The following is a 19,192-nucleotide window of genomic DNA, read 5'->3' as shown; positions in this document are numbered from 1 at the left end:
CATTGTACTCTGTCACGGTGCGATTGTTCTGCCGTAGACTCAGAAAATCTTGTCTGTGAGTCGTCTGATATGCCCGTGAAAAGTATCAGCTCTCAAAAGCCTCTCTGAATCTCACCCAGGTAATGTTCTGCTCGCCTAGGATGGAGCGTTGTGTATCCCACCAGATATCGGCCTCATCCCATAAATCGAAAGCAGTCAGCTCTGTTTTCTCCCACTCGGAGCAAGCCATGTAGAAGAAGGTCTACTCCATAGTCTCTATCCAAGACTGGGTCACACTCAGATCGGTCTCTCCGCGAAATAGTGTGAATCGACTTTTCATCGATTATGCCAAAGCGGGGATCCGTGCTTGTGCCGTAACTATATCAGTAAGGTGAGTAGGGACCGCTGCGGGAACTGGCGGAACCACTGGAGCTGGTACTACAGGTGGTGCCGCTGGATAGGCCGGGGGAGGTATCCCCGGTGCTACTGCATAAACAGGGGCAGGTGCCGCTGGTGGCACTGCAAGGTCAACATAAGTGGGTGCGGCTGGAGGTGCAGTAAGTGGTGGTACCGGATATAGAGCAACTACTATTGCTGGTGCGGGTGTCGGGTGAGTAGTAGGCACCGGTGGCAGTGGTGCCTGGTACGCCGTAGGCACTGGTGGTGGTGGTGTCGGATATGCCGTAGGCACTAGTGGCGAGGGTGCTGGGTACGCAGTGGGCACGACCGGAGTAAGTGTCGAGTATGCCAGTGGTACCGCTGGTGGTACCGTAAATACGGTAGGAGTGGGTATGACAGGTACGACCGAGGTAGGTACCTCTAAAGAAACCATCGGGGTCTGGAAGCCCAACGTGCCCGCAGCACCATAAAGAGTTAGTCCCTGACCAACAAGCTTAACCCCCGTAGACGTCTTTGGCGACTCTGCTGCCAGGGACTCCAACGTCCTCTTGCGTGGTCGTCCTGCACCATGTCTCGACACGGGAACACGTGTACCTTGCCTCATATCTGTTAAATTATGATGCAAATATTACTACAAGTATCAAAAATATAAAAATTAACATTTTACCTATTTGTCATCTGGAGATGTTCCGTCGCTGTCCAGTCCCCATTTATGACCTCGAAACTCTAAACCAAGAAAATCACCAGAAATCCGCATAAATCCGTACAATTTCAAAAATACCCAAATTACTCGAATAACCTGGACTCTGATATCAAAAATATTAGTATCAGATTAACTCAAAAATCCCAAAACACGAAAAATAGGTATTGGAAACCTGACTCTGATATCAAAAATATTATCACGCCCCAGGTAGTCCCTGCCAGAAGAAATTTCGGCAGCATCTCCCCTGTACGGGTGACAATATGAAACTTCTACTACAAGCCCTAAGGTCACATATACCTTGATCAACATGGCCGGAACAATAACAATAAACATAACTAAACAACCACACAGTTTATATATTTTAGCCTCTGGCTGACACAACCACGCAGTTTATATTTGAAAACCACCTACTCCGCTACAATGACGGAAAACACAAAACACAACAGAGAAAACAACGTAGTGGAAAAACAAATACAGTAGACTAGAAGTCGATAAAATCCTCGAGTATAATCCAACATCACAAGTATATAAATCAACATAGTATATTAACATAAACAAGAAATCCAAGTCCGTAAACCAAAAATCGTCGCGACACGAAGTGATGGGGGGCTAGCGACTGGAACCTCCCAACAGTATCAACCTAAAATGGTAATATCAACGGGGTGAGTCAACTCCTCAGCAGGTATCAGGCTGACATACATAATAAGAAATAACTAGTAGTAATAAATATATGTACAGTCTCCTAGAGTAATGAAAAATGCATAACTGAAAGAAAAGGAGAAGTTGTACTCACCAGGACCTCCTATCAGAATAATAAGGTCGACAGATCAAAAGTAACATGTGTCTGTATGCATGTCAAACATATACATCCATCCAATATGTAGCAAATAAAATGCAGCAAACACAAGCAATAAATGCAGTCATACATATGATACCAATGACATGGTCACCCCTGACGCTAGTCAGCCATCTCACATACGATGGTGAGACCGAGTGGGTAGGGTATGACAACAGTGCACTCTGCTATCACTGCTCCTGATGAGTGACCGAGTGGACTGAATGCTATCGGCGTACACCTATCCTCCTACCCCAAATCATTAGTGGGGAAGCTCAATGCTCTCATATCTCTGAAACAATCCAGAGGAGGGATCCCTTCCCTACTACCACGCTGTGTCATATTACCTATGAGTGGACCAACGGAGTCCTTGATAGAGCAACCTGCTGCAACATACCCTACCTGATAAAAATCACTAACCCATAAGTGGTTGTTTGTGCAGATCCATGTAACTGACGATGTGCTCAACAATAATGGAGCCGACTATCGCACAGCATGCAATCATGCGAAATGGTATATGACACTAAGCACGGAAATATCTTGATTTTATCCATCTCTATATAATGTGTACCAAAAGGTATATTGATCAAATAGAATATCCTAGGTACACAGGTCAGGTATAGTAGAATAAATCTAGGTCCTGAACATAATGAGACATGGTATGCCATTACCTTAAGGACATAAATAATCAAAGGAACATGAATGCAAAAGCAGATAATAAATACAGCATGCTCAAGTAATAGATAATGACATACCAATATAGAAATGAATATACATATTACTACTCGTTAAATATTACTATGCATATCTAATAGCTAAATCAAATTCTTATTTACCAGGAACCCTAATTCATTTAGTAATCTCGGTTAGCTACATAACTCGAGTCTAATCCAAAACTTAGATTAGATCCATTGATTAACCATAATTATCAAGGCAACCACTTGGGTCTATCATTTCTAATCTTCCTAGTTTCAATTTTTTTTTGTGTGTGTAACTACAGCAAATATAAATTCCTTCACTAATCTAATCTAATTGGTTATCCCTTCTATATTGACATACTACAATTATCCAACATGCATGAATCAGCAAAATCACTAATTCATATTTATATTTTACTACTCAACACACCCATCACATTTGATCTTCCAACCATCTCTCTAATAAACCAAACTACTACATATTAACACGTTCTAACATAAATTTCTGCTGTAAGTCTAATAAGAGATAAGATTTTATTACCCTATTACTCCTTGGTAGTGGTACATCAGTGTTAACAATGCCCAAAATCCTAGCAGCAGTGATTGTTCACTGCTCCAGCAGCAAGTCTGTTAGAATGTATACTAAAAGCCTAGGTTTTGGTATAAAACATTTATCTAGAAATAAAAATCACATTGGTCAAATGTCTACATTTGTGATAAATGTAGTTGTTCAATTAATTTATACTGTAGATAACATAGTATGTGGTGCCACATGCAGAAGATGATATTATTAGTACCTTATAAATTATAAACAGTAGCTCACGACCAAAATAGAAAGGAACAAACCATTAGAAGGTCGTAGTGTAATTAGGTATCAGTTTATCTTGACTGTATAATTACACTAGTACACTTAGAGTGTATTGAGTAGGACCATTTGAGGTCGTTTCTTTTATACTGACTTTATAAAGAAACAAAGACCTCGGTTATTATGGAAGTGTGTGCTCTTAATCCTAATATAATAACAAGCACATATATTTGATATTTATTTCTTTAATTTATCAATGGGTGAGATTTAGTTCGATGAATCAATAAGCCCGATAAGTTGGGAAATGACATCACTTATAGTATGTGTTGTTGATTATAGAAGGAAACTGTGTCCTAGAGATACTAGGTTGATAATGTCCTCAAGAGGAGCTCATAAGGATTGTCAGTAGACCTAGTCTGACATGATGATAAGGTTGAGTGGTACTACTCTTGGACTAAGATATTAATTAAATGAGTTGTCAGTAACTCACTTAATTAGTGGACATTCGATATCTTAAACACAGGGAGACTAACACACTCATAATAAGAAGGAGCCCAAAAATGTAATTTGGGATTGGTGCGGTAGTTCAATAATAGTTCTCTAGTGGAATGAATTATTATTGATAAAATTAAGTTGTGTGTTCGGGGCGAACACGGGATGCTTAATTTTATCGGGAGACCAAAACCAATTCCTCCTCTCGGTCCCTATCGTAGCCTCTTATTTATAGAGTATTATACCCACCTATACTCACCTTCTATACCCACCTAAAGGGGGCCGGCCAAGCTAGCTTGGGAACCAAGCTAGGGCCGGGTGGCCGGCCCTAGCTTGAACCCAAGCTAGAGGGGCCGACCATATTAAATTAAAAAGAATTTTAATTTTAATTTTTATTATGTGGAAGATATAATTTATTAAAGAGAATTAAAATTAAAATATCTCTCTTGTAAAAGATCTACAAAAGATTAAAGAAAGAGATTAGATCTCTTTCCTTATTTATAGATTGGTGAGATATTTTATTTTCTCTTTAAAAATTATTCACATGTTGTAAAATTAAAATTATGAAAATTTCTTTTTATCAACCATGAAGAGATTTTAGAAGAGAAATTTTAATTTTAAAATTTCCGGAAACAAATTAGGAAGTTTTAATTTGTTGATTAAAACTTGTCTAATTTACTTCCTTTTGATGTGGCCGGCCAATATAGTTTAATTGGGGAAATTTTATTTTATTTTTCTCAATTAAATCATGTTAAGGAAATTAAGGAAATTTTATTGTAATTAAATTTCCTAATTTGCCTAGACCAAGGAATATAAAAGAAGGGGTGAGGGTGCCTTCATGGATGAACCTCTATTATTTCTCTCCCTCTTTTCCTTGGTGTTGTGGCCGGCCAACCTCTCTTCCTCTCTTCCTCTTGGTGGTGGCCGAACCTTCTCTATTGGCTTGGAGCTCTTGTGGTGGTCGGATACTACTCGGAGAAGAAGAAGAAGAAGGAGAGAAAACTTGTATCTCTTGGAGCTTGGTTGGTGTTTTGTTCTTCGTCCTTGGTGAAGCTTCTTTGTGTTGGCCGAACCTAGCTAGGAGGAGAAGAAGGTGCTTGGTGGTTTCTCATCTCGGAAGATCATTGCCCACACAACGTCCGAGGTTAGAAGAGGAATACGGTAGAAGATCAAGAGGTCTTTCTAGAAGGTATAACTAGTCATTTTTCTTTCCGCATCATGCTAGTTATTTATGGAAATAATACCAAATACAAGAGGCTTACGTTCTAGTATTTCGAATATGTTTTTCGAAGTTGTGTTCTTTTGTTTTGTTTTTTTTTCCCTTGTGATTTGATTGTTCTTTTTGGTTAACCTAAAGTTATTTTAGGAAATTAAATATTAGATTTCTATAAAAGGTTTTGTCTAGTCGGTGGTGGTTGCTCCCATATCCAAGAAAGCCATGTGCCTCGCCACGTTAGTACTGGGAACCAATTATGGAAATTAATATTTAATGGAATTAATAACTTAAGGTGACTTGGGTCGAACGTGTTAAGTTCCGTAGGAGATCCAAGTCAAAACCTAAAAGAACAAATAGATTAAGTTTTGGATAAACGTGTTAAGTTCCGCAGGCGATCTAAAATTTAATTTAAAAGAACACATGGTAGCTAGGAAAAGGTTCAGACCTTTGTACAAAATTTTTGTACAGTGGAACCTCTAGGTTTTCCGAGTAGCAACCAACAAAGTCAACGTAATTCAAAGACTTTCACTCAACAGTGTCTGTTGTGATGGTGAATCGGAGTAGAGGGGCGGTGACGACAATGGTAGAGACCAGGAAGAGGAAGATGACATCCCTCAAATTCGGCTACCGGAAACCCTAAGTCAACGCTATCACAGAGAGCTTACGTGACTGAATCAAGAAAAGGAAAGAGATGTGCAGGTGAACACGAGGCCTAGGCAAAATCTCCACTGCTCGAAAGGAAGGAGGCGCGAAAAGGGGTGCCAGCGGTCGTGGACCCAATCTAGGGCACGAGGTTGCCACAGGGAGAATGATCGCGGTGAGGGAGAAAGTGTTAGGATGTATACTATAAGCCTAGCTTTTGTATGAATATCTGTTTTAAAATATTTTGAAATGAGAATCACTTCGGTCAAATATTTGAATTTTATATTTATATATATATCGATGTAGTTGTCCATTTAATTTATATTGTAGATAACATAGTATGTGGTGTCATACAGAAGATCATATTCTCAGTTACTTATAAATTATAAGTAGTAGCTCACAACCAAGATGGATTGAAACAAACCATTGAAACAGTTGTAGTGTAATTTTGTATTAGTCTGTCTTGGCTATAAAATTACACTAGTACACTATGTGTGTATTGAACAAGACCATTTAAGGTTGTTCGATTTATACTGACTACATAAATAACAGAACCTCTGTTATTCTGGATGTGCACCCTCTTAATCTCTATATAATAACAAGCACATATACTTAGTATTTATTTCTTTAACTTATCAATGGGTGAGATTTATTAGTTAAATCAATAGGTCCGATGAGTTGGGTAATAGTACTATTTATATGGTGTGTTGTTGATTATAGAAGGAATCTATGTGCTAATTATTTAGGTTGATGATGTCCCCTTGAGGAGCTCATAAGGATTATCATGTAAACCCTGCAGGTGGACTTAGTCTGGCATGATAATAAAGTTGAGTGGTACTACTCTTGGAATCAGGTGTTAATTAATTGAGTTGTTAGTAACTCATTTAATTAACGGACATACGATATCTTAAACACAAGGAGATTAATGCACTCATGATAAGAAGGAGCACATATTGTAATATGGGATTGGTGCGGTAGTTCAATAATAACCCTTTAATGATATGAGTTATTATTGATGGGCTTGGGTTGGATATTCGGGCCGAACACAGGAAGCCCAAGCCCATCAGGAGGTCTAAACCAATTCCTCCTCTATGTCCCTGTTGTAGCATCTATATAAAGTCTCACATCCACCCATCTACAACTTGGTTTGGTTTAACTTAACTTGGTTTGGTTTAACTTGGTTTTGGTTTGGTTTTCTCCATCCTAGAAAGGGAGATTTTTTCTTAACAGAATTCTGTTATTTTTCTTTCTTTATAACCGACGGCAAAGGTTATAAAAGAAGTAGGTGGTGCCCCCTAAACCTAATTCCACAATTCTCTTTTCCCTTGCTTGTGGTCGGCGGCACCTCTCTCTCCCTTTAGGGTCGGCGCCCCCTCCCCCCTCTTCTTTGCTTAGGGTTGGCACCCCTTTCCCCCTTTCTCCTTGCTTAGGGCCGGTGGCCCCTTCTCCCTTGGTAGGCGGTGGCTTGAAGAAGAGGAAGAAGAGGAAGAAGAAGAGAAGGTGCCCCATCCTAGAGCTCCTTTTGTAATCGGCGGTTTGGAGAAACGAGAGGAAGGGTGGTTGTTGTCTTGGTAGTGTTGGTTGCTACTCGAAATATCGTACTAGTTCCCCTGTATAAAAATTTTGTACAAGTCCCGAACTTTTCCTAACAACCTATTGTGTTCTTTAAAAATTAAATTTGGAATCGCAAACAGAACTTAACATTATTGATTCCAAATTCAAGTTATCTGTTCTTAGAGGTTTAGACTTGGATCGCAAACGATGCCTAACATTATTAATCCAAATCCACCCATGTTACAAAGTTGATTAAATATTTATTTCAAGGATCGGCTTCCAGGTTAAACATGGCGAGGCACTAGGCCTTCTTGGGTATGAGATCATCCACCACTTCCTAGACAAAGTCTTTCAATGAAATTCAATATTTAATCTCCTTGGTTTAACCACTAAGAACAATTGAATCACAAGATCGAAAAATAAAAAAAACACAAAATCGAAACATAAATTCGATTACCTATAATCGTTAGCCTCTTGTGTTTGGTATTTCAAAATTCGAACAAAGAAAACTAGTATGATGCGGAATAAAATTACTAGTTATATCTTTATTTGTAGCTAAAGATCTCTTGATATTTTGTTGTATTCCTCACCTCCTCTTAGACGTCGTGTGGGTGACGATCTACCAAGATGAATTCCATCGGGACCACTTCTTCTTCTCCAAGACTCTTGAGCCATCAAGGGATGCCAAAATAGGAAATTTTCTTCTTCTTCTTCTTCTTCTCCTTCAAGCAACCGGCCACCAAGCGCTTCTCCTCTTCTTCTTCTTCCTCTCCAAGCAACCGGCCACAAGGATATAGCAACCCTTGATGCCGCCAGTCTTAAGGAAACAAAAGAGGAGACAAAATGAAGGTGGTGTCGCCGGCCACAAGAAAGAAGAAAGAAAGGGAGCATGGCCGACCACCAAGGAAATAGAGAGGGAATAAGAATAGGTTGTCTTGTTCATGAGGCACCCTCTCCCCCTCTTTTATAATCCTTGGTCTTGGTAAAAAAGAAAAGTTTAATTAAAACTTCCTTTTAATCTTCTTATGGCCGGCCACATCATGGTATACTAAAAAGGAAAAAATTTTACAACAAAAATTAAAGCTTCCTTTTAAACCATGATGTTTACAAAAAGGAAAGTTTTAAACATAATTAAAACTTTCTTATTTGTGGCCTCCCTCTAAAAGAGGAAATTTTAATAACAATTAAAATCTCTCTTTTAAAATTTCCTATTGTACATGGCAATAAAGGAAAATTTTAAAATTAATCTCTCTCTTTTAAAACATGTAGATAACTAACAAAAAGGAACGATTAATTAAAACTTCTCTTTTTAAATCATGGTTACAAAAAAAAAGAAAGTTTTATCAAAAATTAAAATATTTCTTTTAAACATTATAGACAACTACAAATAAGGAAAGATTTTAATAAAATTTAAATCTCTCTTTAATCTTTTGTAGATAGCTATAAAAGGAAAGATTTTAAAATCTAAAACTCTCTTTTAAAACCATGAGGAGGAAATTTTAAAAATAAAATTTCTCTTTTAAATCTCTTTCATGAATGGCTATAAAAGGAAAAATTTTAACAAAAATTAAAATCTTCTTTAATCCTATGTGGCCAACCCCATTCTTGGACACCAAGCATGGTTTGGCTGGCCACTACTTGGGCTCCAAGCCTATACTTGGTCGGCCCCCTTGCTCCAAGTAAGATTGTGTACGACCCATTATTTGGATAAGAAGCGGACTTAGTGGATACAAGGTTTTATAGAGGCTACAACAGGGACCGAGAGGAGAAATTGGTTTTAGTCTCCCGATGAGCTTGAGCTTCCTATGTTCGCCCCGAACACCCAACTCAAGTTCATCAATAATAACTCATACCACTAAAGAATTATTATTGAACTACCGCACCAATCCCAAATTACATTATGGACTCTTTCTTATTATAAGTGCATTAATCTCCCTGTGTTTAAGATATAGAATGCTCATTAATTAAATGAGTTACTGACACTCACTTAATTAATATCTAGCTCCAAGAGTAGTACCACTCAACTTCATTGTTATGCCGGTCTAGGTCCGCCTGTAGGGTTTACATGACAATCCTTATGAGCTCCTCAAGGGAACATCATCAACCTAGATTACTAGGACACAGTTTCCTTCTATAACCAACAACACACCATATAAGTAATATTATTTTCCAACCTATCAGGCCTATTGATTTAACGAGCTAAATCTCACCCATTGATAAGTCAAAGAAATAAATACTAAGTATACGTGCTTATTGTTATATCGGGATTAAGAGTACACACTTCCATAATAACTGAGGTTTTGTTCTTTTATGCAGTCAGTATAAAAAGAACAACCTCAAATGGTCCTGCTCAATACACTCATAGTGTACTAGTATGATATTATAGTCTAGATAAACTAATACAAAATTACACTACAACCACTCCTATGGTTTGTCCATTCCATCTTGGTTGTGAGCTACTATTTATAATTTATAAGGATCTGATAACATGATCTTCTGTGTGTCTCCTCACACCATGTTATCTACAATATAAATTAAATGGACTACTACACTTAACATAAATATAGACATTTGACCAATGTGATTCTTATTTCTAAATAAATGTTTATACAAAAAGCTAGATTTTTAGTATACATTCCAACAAATAGATCGTCACCCATATGACATCCAAGAAGAGGAGAGGAATACGGTAGAAGATCAAGAGATCTTTGGCTATAAAAAAAGGTACAACTAGTTCTTTAATTCCGCTGTATAATTAGTTTATTTTCTTTGTATCAATTTTGAATACCAACATAAGAGGCCAGCGATCTCGTACTTCGATCAAGGTGTGTTTTATATGTTGTTTTTATGTGTTGTGATGTGTGTGCTGTGATGTGTGTGCATAATTAAAATTCCTCGATTTAAATAACTAAGTAGGAGAGGGATTATTTAAATTTCACGGTCTCCATTACTGGTTTGTAAGTGATGTATTCAAACTTGCGCGTTGACTTTAAGTGTCTTCCTCCATATCGGATGAGTTTGTTTACGGATCACTAGATCAAACTTCCTCTATGGATGATTATAGGAAATTATTTAGGAATGTGTGATCTTCTCCATCTGAAGGGGCACAATCCTAATTAATGGACTAAGTATCAAGTAATGGTATATACTTAGGCGCATTTAATAGTATCCTCCTCATCGGAGTCACTGCTATTATTTGCGTGATCGAAGATGAACCAACTATTAATTTTATTTATCATAAAGTTAGGTTGACAAGATAATAAAATTAATGGGTAAAACCTCCTCTTACAAATGTTTGAATTAGTATACGTCCACACTATCGTGACATACGAAATTCACGGTGTTTTGAGGTGTTGGTGAACTTAAATTATATTGTTAGAGAAATTAATATTATTTTAAATTCTAAAGTTTTGACCAAATATTTTATTTTATGGTTCTCAGGATTTCAAAATGGCTTTCAATCCTCTTGCTGTTATTTTAAAAGAAAACAAACTTATTGGTTCAAATTATATTGATTGGAAACGGAACTTGGACATTGTATTAACTGCTAAAGAATACAAGTTCGTACTTTTTGAGGTTTGTCCTAGTGTCCCTGATAAGGATTCTAGTGAAGAGGAGATAGATAGACACAGGAAATGGGTCAAGGTAGATGAGATGACGCGGTATTATATTTTGGCTTCTATGTCAAATGTGCTGCAACATTAGCATCAGGTCCTACCCACTGCCTATGGCATGATGCTCTACCCCACTGTGCCAACATTTTGGTTATAGTTTCTTAATAATTTTTTATTTATTTATGGTTAAAGTTATTACATATTATACAATATTAATTATATTTTTTGTGTAGTGATGTTTTTGGACCTGAGCATTTTGGTTGGGTTTGATGTTTAGGTGTCGATGCACTCCCTAGCTAAGTATTCTCGGAGCAGTGTAAACGCTCAATCTATACGTGAAGTTCACTCTGATTCAAATATGACAGCTGAAGTCAAGGACATGAAAGAAAAAAAAATAAAAGAAATGGAGGCATGGGAAGCACATAGGAAGACAGTAATGGAACAAATGATAAGGCAAATGCAAGAACAACAACTTCAAAAATTTGTACATATTATGCAGAGTATGATATCTGGAACTGCTCAAGGATCTCGTTGCCCAGAATTGTTACTGACACATATAATAAAATATTTAATATTTATTACTAACAATCATTAAAAAATTATGAATAAATGCATCATTTTAGCTAATATCCTTTTTTAATAGATGGCAATTATGATAGCAGATATTATGCAACGAAATGTATATGCTTCACCAAATACACAAGGAAATGATCATGCACCACTATCACCACCACCAGAACCATCTAATAAATCAGATAAACTTTTAGAGCAAAGTTTCTTCAACTTATGCTGCCACTTGTTAGTGCTGTTTTTGGATATGTACATTTTTTAAATGAAGTTCGGTCTTGTTACTGATGGTGGTGTTTTGTGTTAATCAGTTTTTTGTAAATGAATTTTGTATTGATTCTATGAATTGAAAAATTAAATGTGAATGCCTTGTTGATTAATCTATTTTATTTTAATTTTTAATGTTGAATGGTTTGTATTGATTATTGATAATTAGAAATGCAAAAGATTATGCGAAAAAGTAATTGAAAAATGGGATGATTTTAGGAGCTTGTGGTTTTATACCGCTGCTAATATACTTATCAAAAGCAGTGAATAACCGGTGCTAGTAAACGGATTTAGAAGCAGTTTAATCATTGCTCCTAAACATAGTACTCAGCAGCGATTTACAACCGTTGCAGAGTTAAATGTCTGGAGCGGTTACACACCACTGCTGAATTAAATATCGAGAGCAGTTACAAACCATTTCCATATTTAACTTTAGAACCGGTTTCATATCTGCGTTAAGAGCATCTCCGATGCAAGATTTATTAGAGGTGTGTAAAATTGAAAAATCTCACAAAAAAAGAGTTTTTATGATTGTATATATAAGATTTGGGATTTTTAATTTTTCTCTTAAACATAGAACTAATAATTAATGTCAATGATTGCCATAATATTTTATAATGTTTCATTTTATAAATAATTAATAATAAGTCTACTTATGGAGAGAATTAATGTACATGAGCCATGCAATTACATGTGAAGAGAATTACAAAAAAAACTCACTTAGAGCTTTAACCATTAAGAATATTTCAATGAATTTTTATAATATTAATGTGGCATATTGAAATATTCAAAAAAACTCATTCAAAACTTTAACTATTGGAGATATCCTAAAACCTAGCACCAACAGAAGTGGTTAGTAATTGTTGTTCTTGACTGTTGATATTAAAGTCAACAAAGGCGGTTTTGTAACCGCTTTTTAAGAGGCAACAGAAGTGGTTGTCTTGGTTCACCACCGGTTGCAATAACCAATGGAATTGATCCTAGGAGCGCAGGCTATTGAAATCGATTTTAAAACGTTTGGATCGGCGGCTAACCGCTGCTATAGTTTGTTAAAACCGCAATTACAGACCTATGTTTTTTGTAGTGAGGAAAGGAGAGAGGAGGGCCAGAGGAGGACACCTTCAGCCATATTTTCTGATCAAAGAAAAACCGTATATTTGCTAATCTACGATCACTAAGTGACTACATGACATAACATAAAAGACCCAAAAAGCATGACTCTGAAATTGATAGACCACGAGACAAGATTCTAATCAGAAAGACCCAGCTGTTATCAAACACTTTCTCTTCTTTTTTATGTAGTCACAGTCACGTAGGAGGAGCTTCAAGAATATATATATTTCAGAATCATCGAAAAGAGATGGCATGTCTAAGACAAGGTGCATACTGTCTTGTCTCCTTGGCAAGTTGCCTCTCCTTCCATGGAGACCAACAAAGCTTGTGATGCATGCAAATTCCACGGGCCCCACCTTCTGTCCATCCAAGATCTTCCTCACATTTGACATCTTTGACACATTGTGCTTTTCTTCAAATAGAACAGCCACTCACGGGGGCTTTTGCATTATCTTTTTTTTTTTAATTATAACAAGTTGCATATATGGTATTCTCTTTCGGTGAGTTAAATAAAACAGCCTATTAATTAGCTAGAATCATATTCTTCATAGCATTTTACTAAACAAAGACAGGTTGCATGTATATATAGCAATTAATTAATGTATCAATAATTTCAAACCTTGTACTCGATCGCAAAGAAACAAAGACTACAAATCTACGAAACATAAAGTGTGTTGCTGTTCCATCCATAAAAGAGACAACCTTGTAATGAACCTTTTTCATTGCTATGTAGATCGATGATAATGTCCAGGGTTCATCCTTCATTGAGAAAATTAAACGATGATGATGATGAAGAAGGCCCTGCAGCAACCATGAGACTGAGTCCGTCGGCGTGGACCGTGTGGAAGAAGTCGAGCATGGCGTTTCAAGGAACGGATGGGTTCTCCATCTACGACAGCGAGGGGCGACTGGCCTTCCGGGTGGACAACTATTCGAGGAAGCACAAGTGCTTTGCAGGAGCACTCCTGCTGATGGATGGAGAAGGGAAGGCTCTGATGGCTCTGAAGCCTCAGGTACAAAGCTAGTTTAATTCTTGCTCGAGGATGAGTTAAGACATGTTGTATACAGTATATATATATATATGTAGCAGATTCTGAGCGTGCGTGACAAATGGAGTGGATTCAAATGCGGGGATGGTCTGGAAATGAGTCACAGAACTCATGCTTTCTCCATGAGGAGGAGGTCCATCCTCAACGGATGTGAGCAAGCAGAGGTGTTCATGGATTCATCGTCTTCCGCTGCCAGCTTCAGGACTGAAGGCTGCTTCAGAAGAAGAAACTGCGAGATCAAGGACGGGAAGGGAGAGGAAGTGGTGGCGCGGATCAGTAGGAAGAAGGTGAAGAACAACTCGGTGACACTGGGAGACGATGTGTTCAGCTTGGTGATTCAACCAGGAGTGGATGCAGAGCTCGTCATGGCGTTTCTTGTCGTCATGGATCGCATCTTCTAGTAATAGTGGAGGGTGGGAGGGAGGGAGGGATTGCTTGTGTGTCGATTTAGCATTTGGAAATAGCAAGTGCGTCAGCCAAATGGCCTTACCACTTGACCAAGAACAAGTGTTAGGCCAAATCTATGAAAAAAATCCCCTAAATGAACAAACAAAATCTCCACCGTGTTGTGTTGAATCAGATATGAACTCGTGATTGATATTGGTGTATCATCATGGATGGAAAGATCGCTTTGAGATTGAGGCTTAGATGAAGAGAAACTAGAGATAATCTTCTCTCTATATATATATGTATATGTATATATTTTGAAACTTTGTATGAAGATTTTAGGGCAATTTATCCTTTAGTAGTTGATGCGTTTAAATTCATTTTCTGAATTAATTGAGTCATTGTTCTATTGTAGCAAAGATGATTATGTTCATCTCAATCATCTTTCATAGTTCGTCCCTATATTATATGAAGGAAGGTAAATTATGAGGTCAACTTATAGCAACCGCCCAAATAGTTAGGGGATGGAGAAGTTTTTTTCAATGAAAGCATGTATTCATCGGAAATTAATCTCTTACTCTATTATAACAAATCTATTACCCTCTAACCAACTAAGTATTATGTGGAACAAAGAACCATTTTTCTAACTTTTCGGCTTAGTTGATAGTTGATGCATTTGAATTCATTTTGTGAAGATAGTTAGTATATATGTTATTAATTAATCACATGGGTATTGTACATTAAGAAAAAACTACAATTACCCTAACATGTGATAGCTAGTTTCGGTTTCCTAATTTACTCTCTCTCATTAGTATGGGACACTTGTGGGCGGACCGCTAGGGTGATAGATTTGTTAAAAAAAAACTCAACATATCTATCGCAAGTGATTGCAATTAAGCTGCTAGATCTCTCATTTCTCTGATATGATGTAAACTCTAGGTCTATCAAATTATATTATTCAATGAAATCATCATCTTAACTGTCTCTTCAGAATGATTCTCCATTATCTAAAGGAAGACAAATTACAAGGGATTTTGCCCAATAAATACAGTACATATAAAGAAGAGTTTAGACAACTAACGGAACATTTCGCATCCATTAAAAATCATCCACAAATCTATTCATAGTGATACTCTTACCTAAATCAATTATATCAGCTGAGAGGTTTGTCAAAATATATTAAATTACTGTATGTATAGTTTTATTTCGTACTATAAAATGTTATTTTTGTGATTAAAATCCGTGAGCATACCGTTACCATTCTGATTTTCCTATATTGTTAAGTAAAAAAACATAGATTTTGAATAACGTGCAAATTATAATTCCCATATCACTTTTTCACAATTAGATTTCAAACGAGTTTCTTAAATTTATTCCATCCAATTACTCATCAAAACAAAAGTGACTATTGATAGCTCCCTTTACAATTAGACAGATTTTTTTTTTCTAATCGTTGGTTAAAATAGCAAGCAGCGTCATCGCCACTAAAATTAAACATCCCCGGGGAGAAACCAAACAGAGAGACAGATTAAATTTGGACAAAAACAATGAAGCGCGATCCAAGAACATTAATTTAATCAGATCTCTGCATAAATAATGGAGCCACTTCGGGAATGAATTGGCCACTCAAAAAATAAAAATAAAAAATAAAAAAATGCCACACTAATCAATTCCTCGATTGAGGAAAGAGAGGTCCCGGACCATGGCTGTTCCTTCCGAGCAATTTCCTGCTTGTTCTTTGCTCGGATCCGAAGGAACAAGTCCAGTGCCATCCAAGAACGCACAAGGTAAATCCCTTTCTTTGATTGCAGGATGCTGAGGGATTCCATTTTTGGCTCCTCTTCTTGGAGCATTTGACCAGTAGATGAAACTTGTCGTCGCCTCTGTTTGTGCGTTTCTCTTCTTCTCACGACCCTGATCTATGCCTGGATTCAACCGTTTCGCCGGAGCTAAGATATGATCAGATCTGCTCTTCCAAGAAGTGGTTTTTCCATCGATTCATTTTGCTTTTGCAGCATCGGAGGCGAGATGAGTGAAGCGCCCGCTGCAAGATACTGGTGCCATGCCTGCGGCCGAATGGTGAATCCGGTCGCGGAACCAGAACTGAAGTGCCCCCTTTGCGACGATGGCTTCGTGGAAGAGATGGAGAGCGGGGGACTAAATGGCTCCGACTCCGATCCGTCCCTCGCCCTCTGGGCTCCGATCTTGCTAGAGATGCTGGGCGGGTCAGCTCGGCGACCGAGATCCAGAAGAGGCCCCAATCTGGATCGCGAGTTCGAGAACTTCGTGAGGCGGAGGCGCAGGGGATCTGCCATTATCCGGCTGCTTCAGAGCCTGCAAGACGATCTGAGGTCAGGCATAGGCAACATGGAAGCGGGTCTGGAAAGGGCAAGGGAAAGGGAAAGGGAAAACCTAATTCTCATCGACCCTTTCAACCAGGCCCTACTTCTCCAAGGATCGTCGGACACAAACCGAAACGGAGGCCCTGAGGAATCGATCAACAGCGGCGGCGTCGGCGCCTCGTTGGGGGACTACTTCATCGGCCCCGGACTGGACATCCTGTTGCAGCATTTGGAAGACAATGATCCGAGCGGGTACGGCACTCCACCAGCTAAGAAAGAGGCCATAGATGCCCTGCCCACGGTCAAGATCGAGGAAGCTGCCGCAGGCTGTTCGATCTGTCTCGAGGACTTCGACATCGATATGGAAGCGAAAGAGATGCCGTGCAGGCATAAGTTCCATAGTGATTGCATCTTGCCATGGCTGGAGCTCCACAGCTCCTGCCCCGTCTGTAGGTCTCAGTTGCCTGCTGATGAATCAAAATTTCCAAATGGGTCTAGTGATGGTCATGGCGCCAGTGTTGAGAGGGGGGCTAGAGATCATAACGGGCTATGGGTTCCTGTCCCATGGCCTTTCAATGGACTCTTCTCGTTATCGCCTTCTTCGCAGAGCCGAGCGAACTCATCGTGGAATGCACCATCTTCGTCGTCGTCGCCGTCTAACTCTGAAAGCAGCAACTCTCATTGTGAGAACTGACTTTGTTGGGTCCTCTTTCAATGGTGAAAGTTTGTGGATGTGGATCCTGAAGTTTGTTCTGGACCGTTGTGTTTTTTGTTTATGGAAGATGTAATAATTGAATGTGAAATTGCGTTGTATGCACCTTTGTTTTTTACCAAGAGATTGTTGGAAAAACAGATTGTAGATATAAAATATTCAGTTTTTGGCAATTTATTTGTTCATAGTTTTTTAACCAAAATAAATAAATAAAATCACCAAGTCATTATGTTACACTAATTAATGACTTGTAGAATTGACCAAGATGACACCATTTGAAGGGAAAACATTGTAATTTGAAGTATTTATACTTCAAAAATACCATGTTGGAAGGCTGAATTCAAAAGTAAATTAAGGATGTATCATGTGAAAAAACAAGGCTAACATGCTTAAACAACCAGATGATGTAGGGATCTACAATAGATGTGGACTTGCAAGAAACGAAGATGCTTAAATCATATGATGAATCCACAAACTTCAATCGGTCAACATGTGTTAAATCAACAATTATATAATACAACGGCACAAGCACATGATGAAGAGTGGAGCAAGTTATTTGAGGCATCTATATGCACCAACGGAGTAGTATCTAACTTAAAGATAGGCAGATATAGATAGATAATGATAGTATCAATCAGATGTGTCTGCAAGATATTCAGAATACCAAAAAAAAAAAATTACTAACCAAAACACAGTTTCTGACATAAGTGAATAATAATGTTCAAATAAATTTCAAGGAACAGAAGTTGCAAGCTTTTTGTTGTAAAAACTGACCAGTTGAGCATACAATTGTTACGAATTGTCTCTGAAAATGTGCAAACAACTAAAGAATATTGACACTTGCATCAGCATACAATCAGATTTCTCTCTCTTTCGAAAATCACTCAAGTATCTTCCTAAGCAAGCAAAACAAGCTCTCTTAGCTCACATGTATCGTATGCGATGTACAAGAATGCTTCTTGCCATTGAAGTAATTCAAGTTAGTCATGACTATTGATAGGAAAAAATAAGGTAGGGCCCCTAAGATGAGGGTCGAAATCAAGGGAGTTGGTTGATGTGACGATCAAAGTTAAAAAAGAGGACAACACTTGAGGTTAGCGCCTTGGCCGAATATTCCAACTCATCAAACCACTAGTCCTATCGGATTCCCGAGTCCTCCTGGCTTGACGGAATCCTGAGCGGAGTCCTTAGAAGGGCCGCCGATCTAACCTTCTTTCCGATTGAATTTCGAGTCCTCCCAGCTCGACTAAATCTCGAGACAAATCTAGGGGTGTAAACGAATCGAATCGAGCTGAATATACAGAAAAATTTAAGGCTCGAATTCGGCTCGAAATAGATATATTCGAGTTTGAGCTCGATTCGTAGCTCGAAAAATTTTAAATGTTTGGTTCGAGTTTGGTTCGAATTAGGACTCGAGTTCGAGTTCGGCTCGAAATATTCGAACATGTTCGTGAACTATTCGAATTATTGTTCGAAAATAAGTTTGAAATTTATTTATTTAACATATATTTAACTTATATTAATAAATATTAAGCTCGCGAGCGGCTTGAATAATATAATTTGGGCTCGAGTTCGGCTCGAAAAAAAGTTCGAACATGTTTGAGTTCGGCTCGAATTCGATAAATTCAAATATGAATCGAATATTTTTCGAGCCGGCTCGAAAAAATCGCGAGCCGACTCAATTCGTTTGCAGCCCTAGTCAAATCCTCAGAAGGACCGCCGATCGGACCTTTTACCCGATTGAATTATGAGTCCTCCCGGCTCGACATAATCCCAAGTCGAGTCCTCATAAGGGTCGCCAATCTGACCTTTTGCCTG

General features: G+C 38.1%; 3 protein-coding genes across 5 annotated transcripts; 2 read left to right on the top strand and 1 right to left on the bottom strand.

Annotated features, from left to right (window-relative positions):
• Window positions 1-322: 322 nt before the first annotated feature.
• LOC122031451 (classical arabinogalactan protein 9-like) lies at window positions 323-982 on the bottom strand. The gene has a single exon (XM_042590568.1). The coding sequence runs from the start codon at window positions 980-982 to the stop codon at window positions 323-325; it is 660 nt and encodes a 219-aa protein (XP_042446502.1).
• A 12,546-nt stretch (window positions 983-13,528) lies between these two features.
• Window positions 13,529-14,339, top strand: LOC122032602 (protein LURP-one-related 5-like). 2 transcript variants are annotated; one of them, XM_042591912.1, is made up of 2 exons: window positions 13,529-13,897; window positions 13,972-14,339. In XM_042591912.1, the coding sequence occupies exons 1-2, from the start codon at window positions 13,622-13,624 to the stop codon at window positions 14,332-14,334; spliced, it is 639 nt and encodes a 212-aa protein (XP_042447846.1). In that variant the 5' UTR covers window positions 13,529-13,621; the 3' UTR covers window positions 14,335-14,339. The 2 variants fall into 2 exon arrangements, with proteins under 2 accessions (XP_042447846.1, XP_042447847.1); XM_042591913.1 differs by having other exon boundaries at window positions 13,531-13,897; window positions 13,975-14,339.
• Window positions 14,340-15,914: 1,575 nt separating this feature from the next.
• Window positions 15,915-17,551, top strand: LOC122032305 (E3 ubiquitin-protein ligase SIRP1-like). Of its 2 annotated transcripts, XM_042591587.1 has the most exons (2): window positions 15,915-16,107; window positions 16,336-17,551. In XM_042591587.1, the coding sequence occupies exon 2, from the start codon at window positions 16,349-16,351 to the stop codon at window positions 17,354-17,356; it is 1,008 nt and encodes a 335-aa protein (XP_042447521.1). In that variant the 5' UTR covers window positions 15,915-16,107; window positions 16,336-16,348; the 3' UTR covers window positions 17,357-17,551. The 2 variants fall into 2 exon arrangements, with proteins under 2 accessions (XP_042447521.1, XP_042447520.1); XM_042591586.1 differs by having other exon boundaries at window positions 15,915-17,551.
• The last annotated feature ends 1,641 nt before the right edge of the window (window positions 17,552-19,192 follow it).

Source organism: Zingiber officinale, chromosome 11A, assembly GCF_018446385.1.
Source record: "Zingiber officinale cultivar Zhangliang chromosome 11A, Zo_v1.1, whole genome shotgun sequence".
Lineage (NCBI taxonomy): Eukaryota > Viridiplantae > Streptophyta > Magnoliopsida > Zingiberales > Zingiberaceae > Zingiber > Zingiber officinale.
The sequence above is the reverse complement of the archived record's forward strand: the minus strand, read 5'-3'. Positions and strand labels throughout refer to the sequence as shown.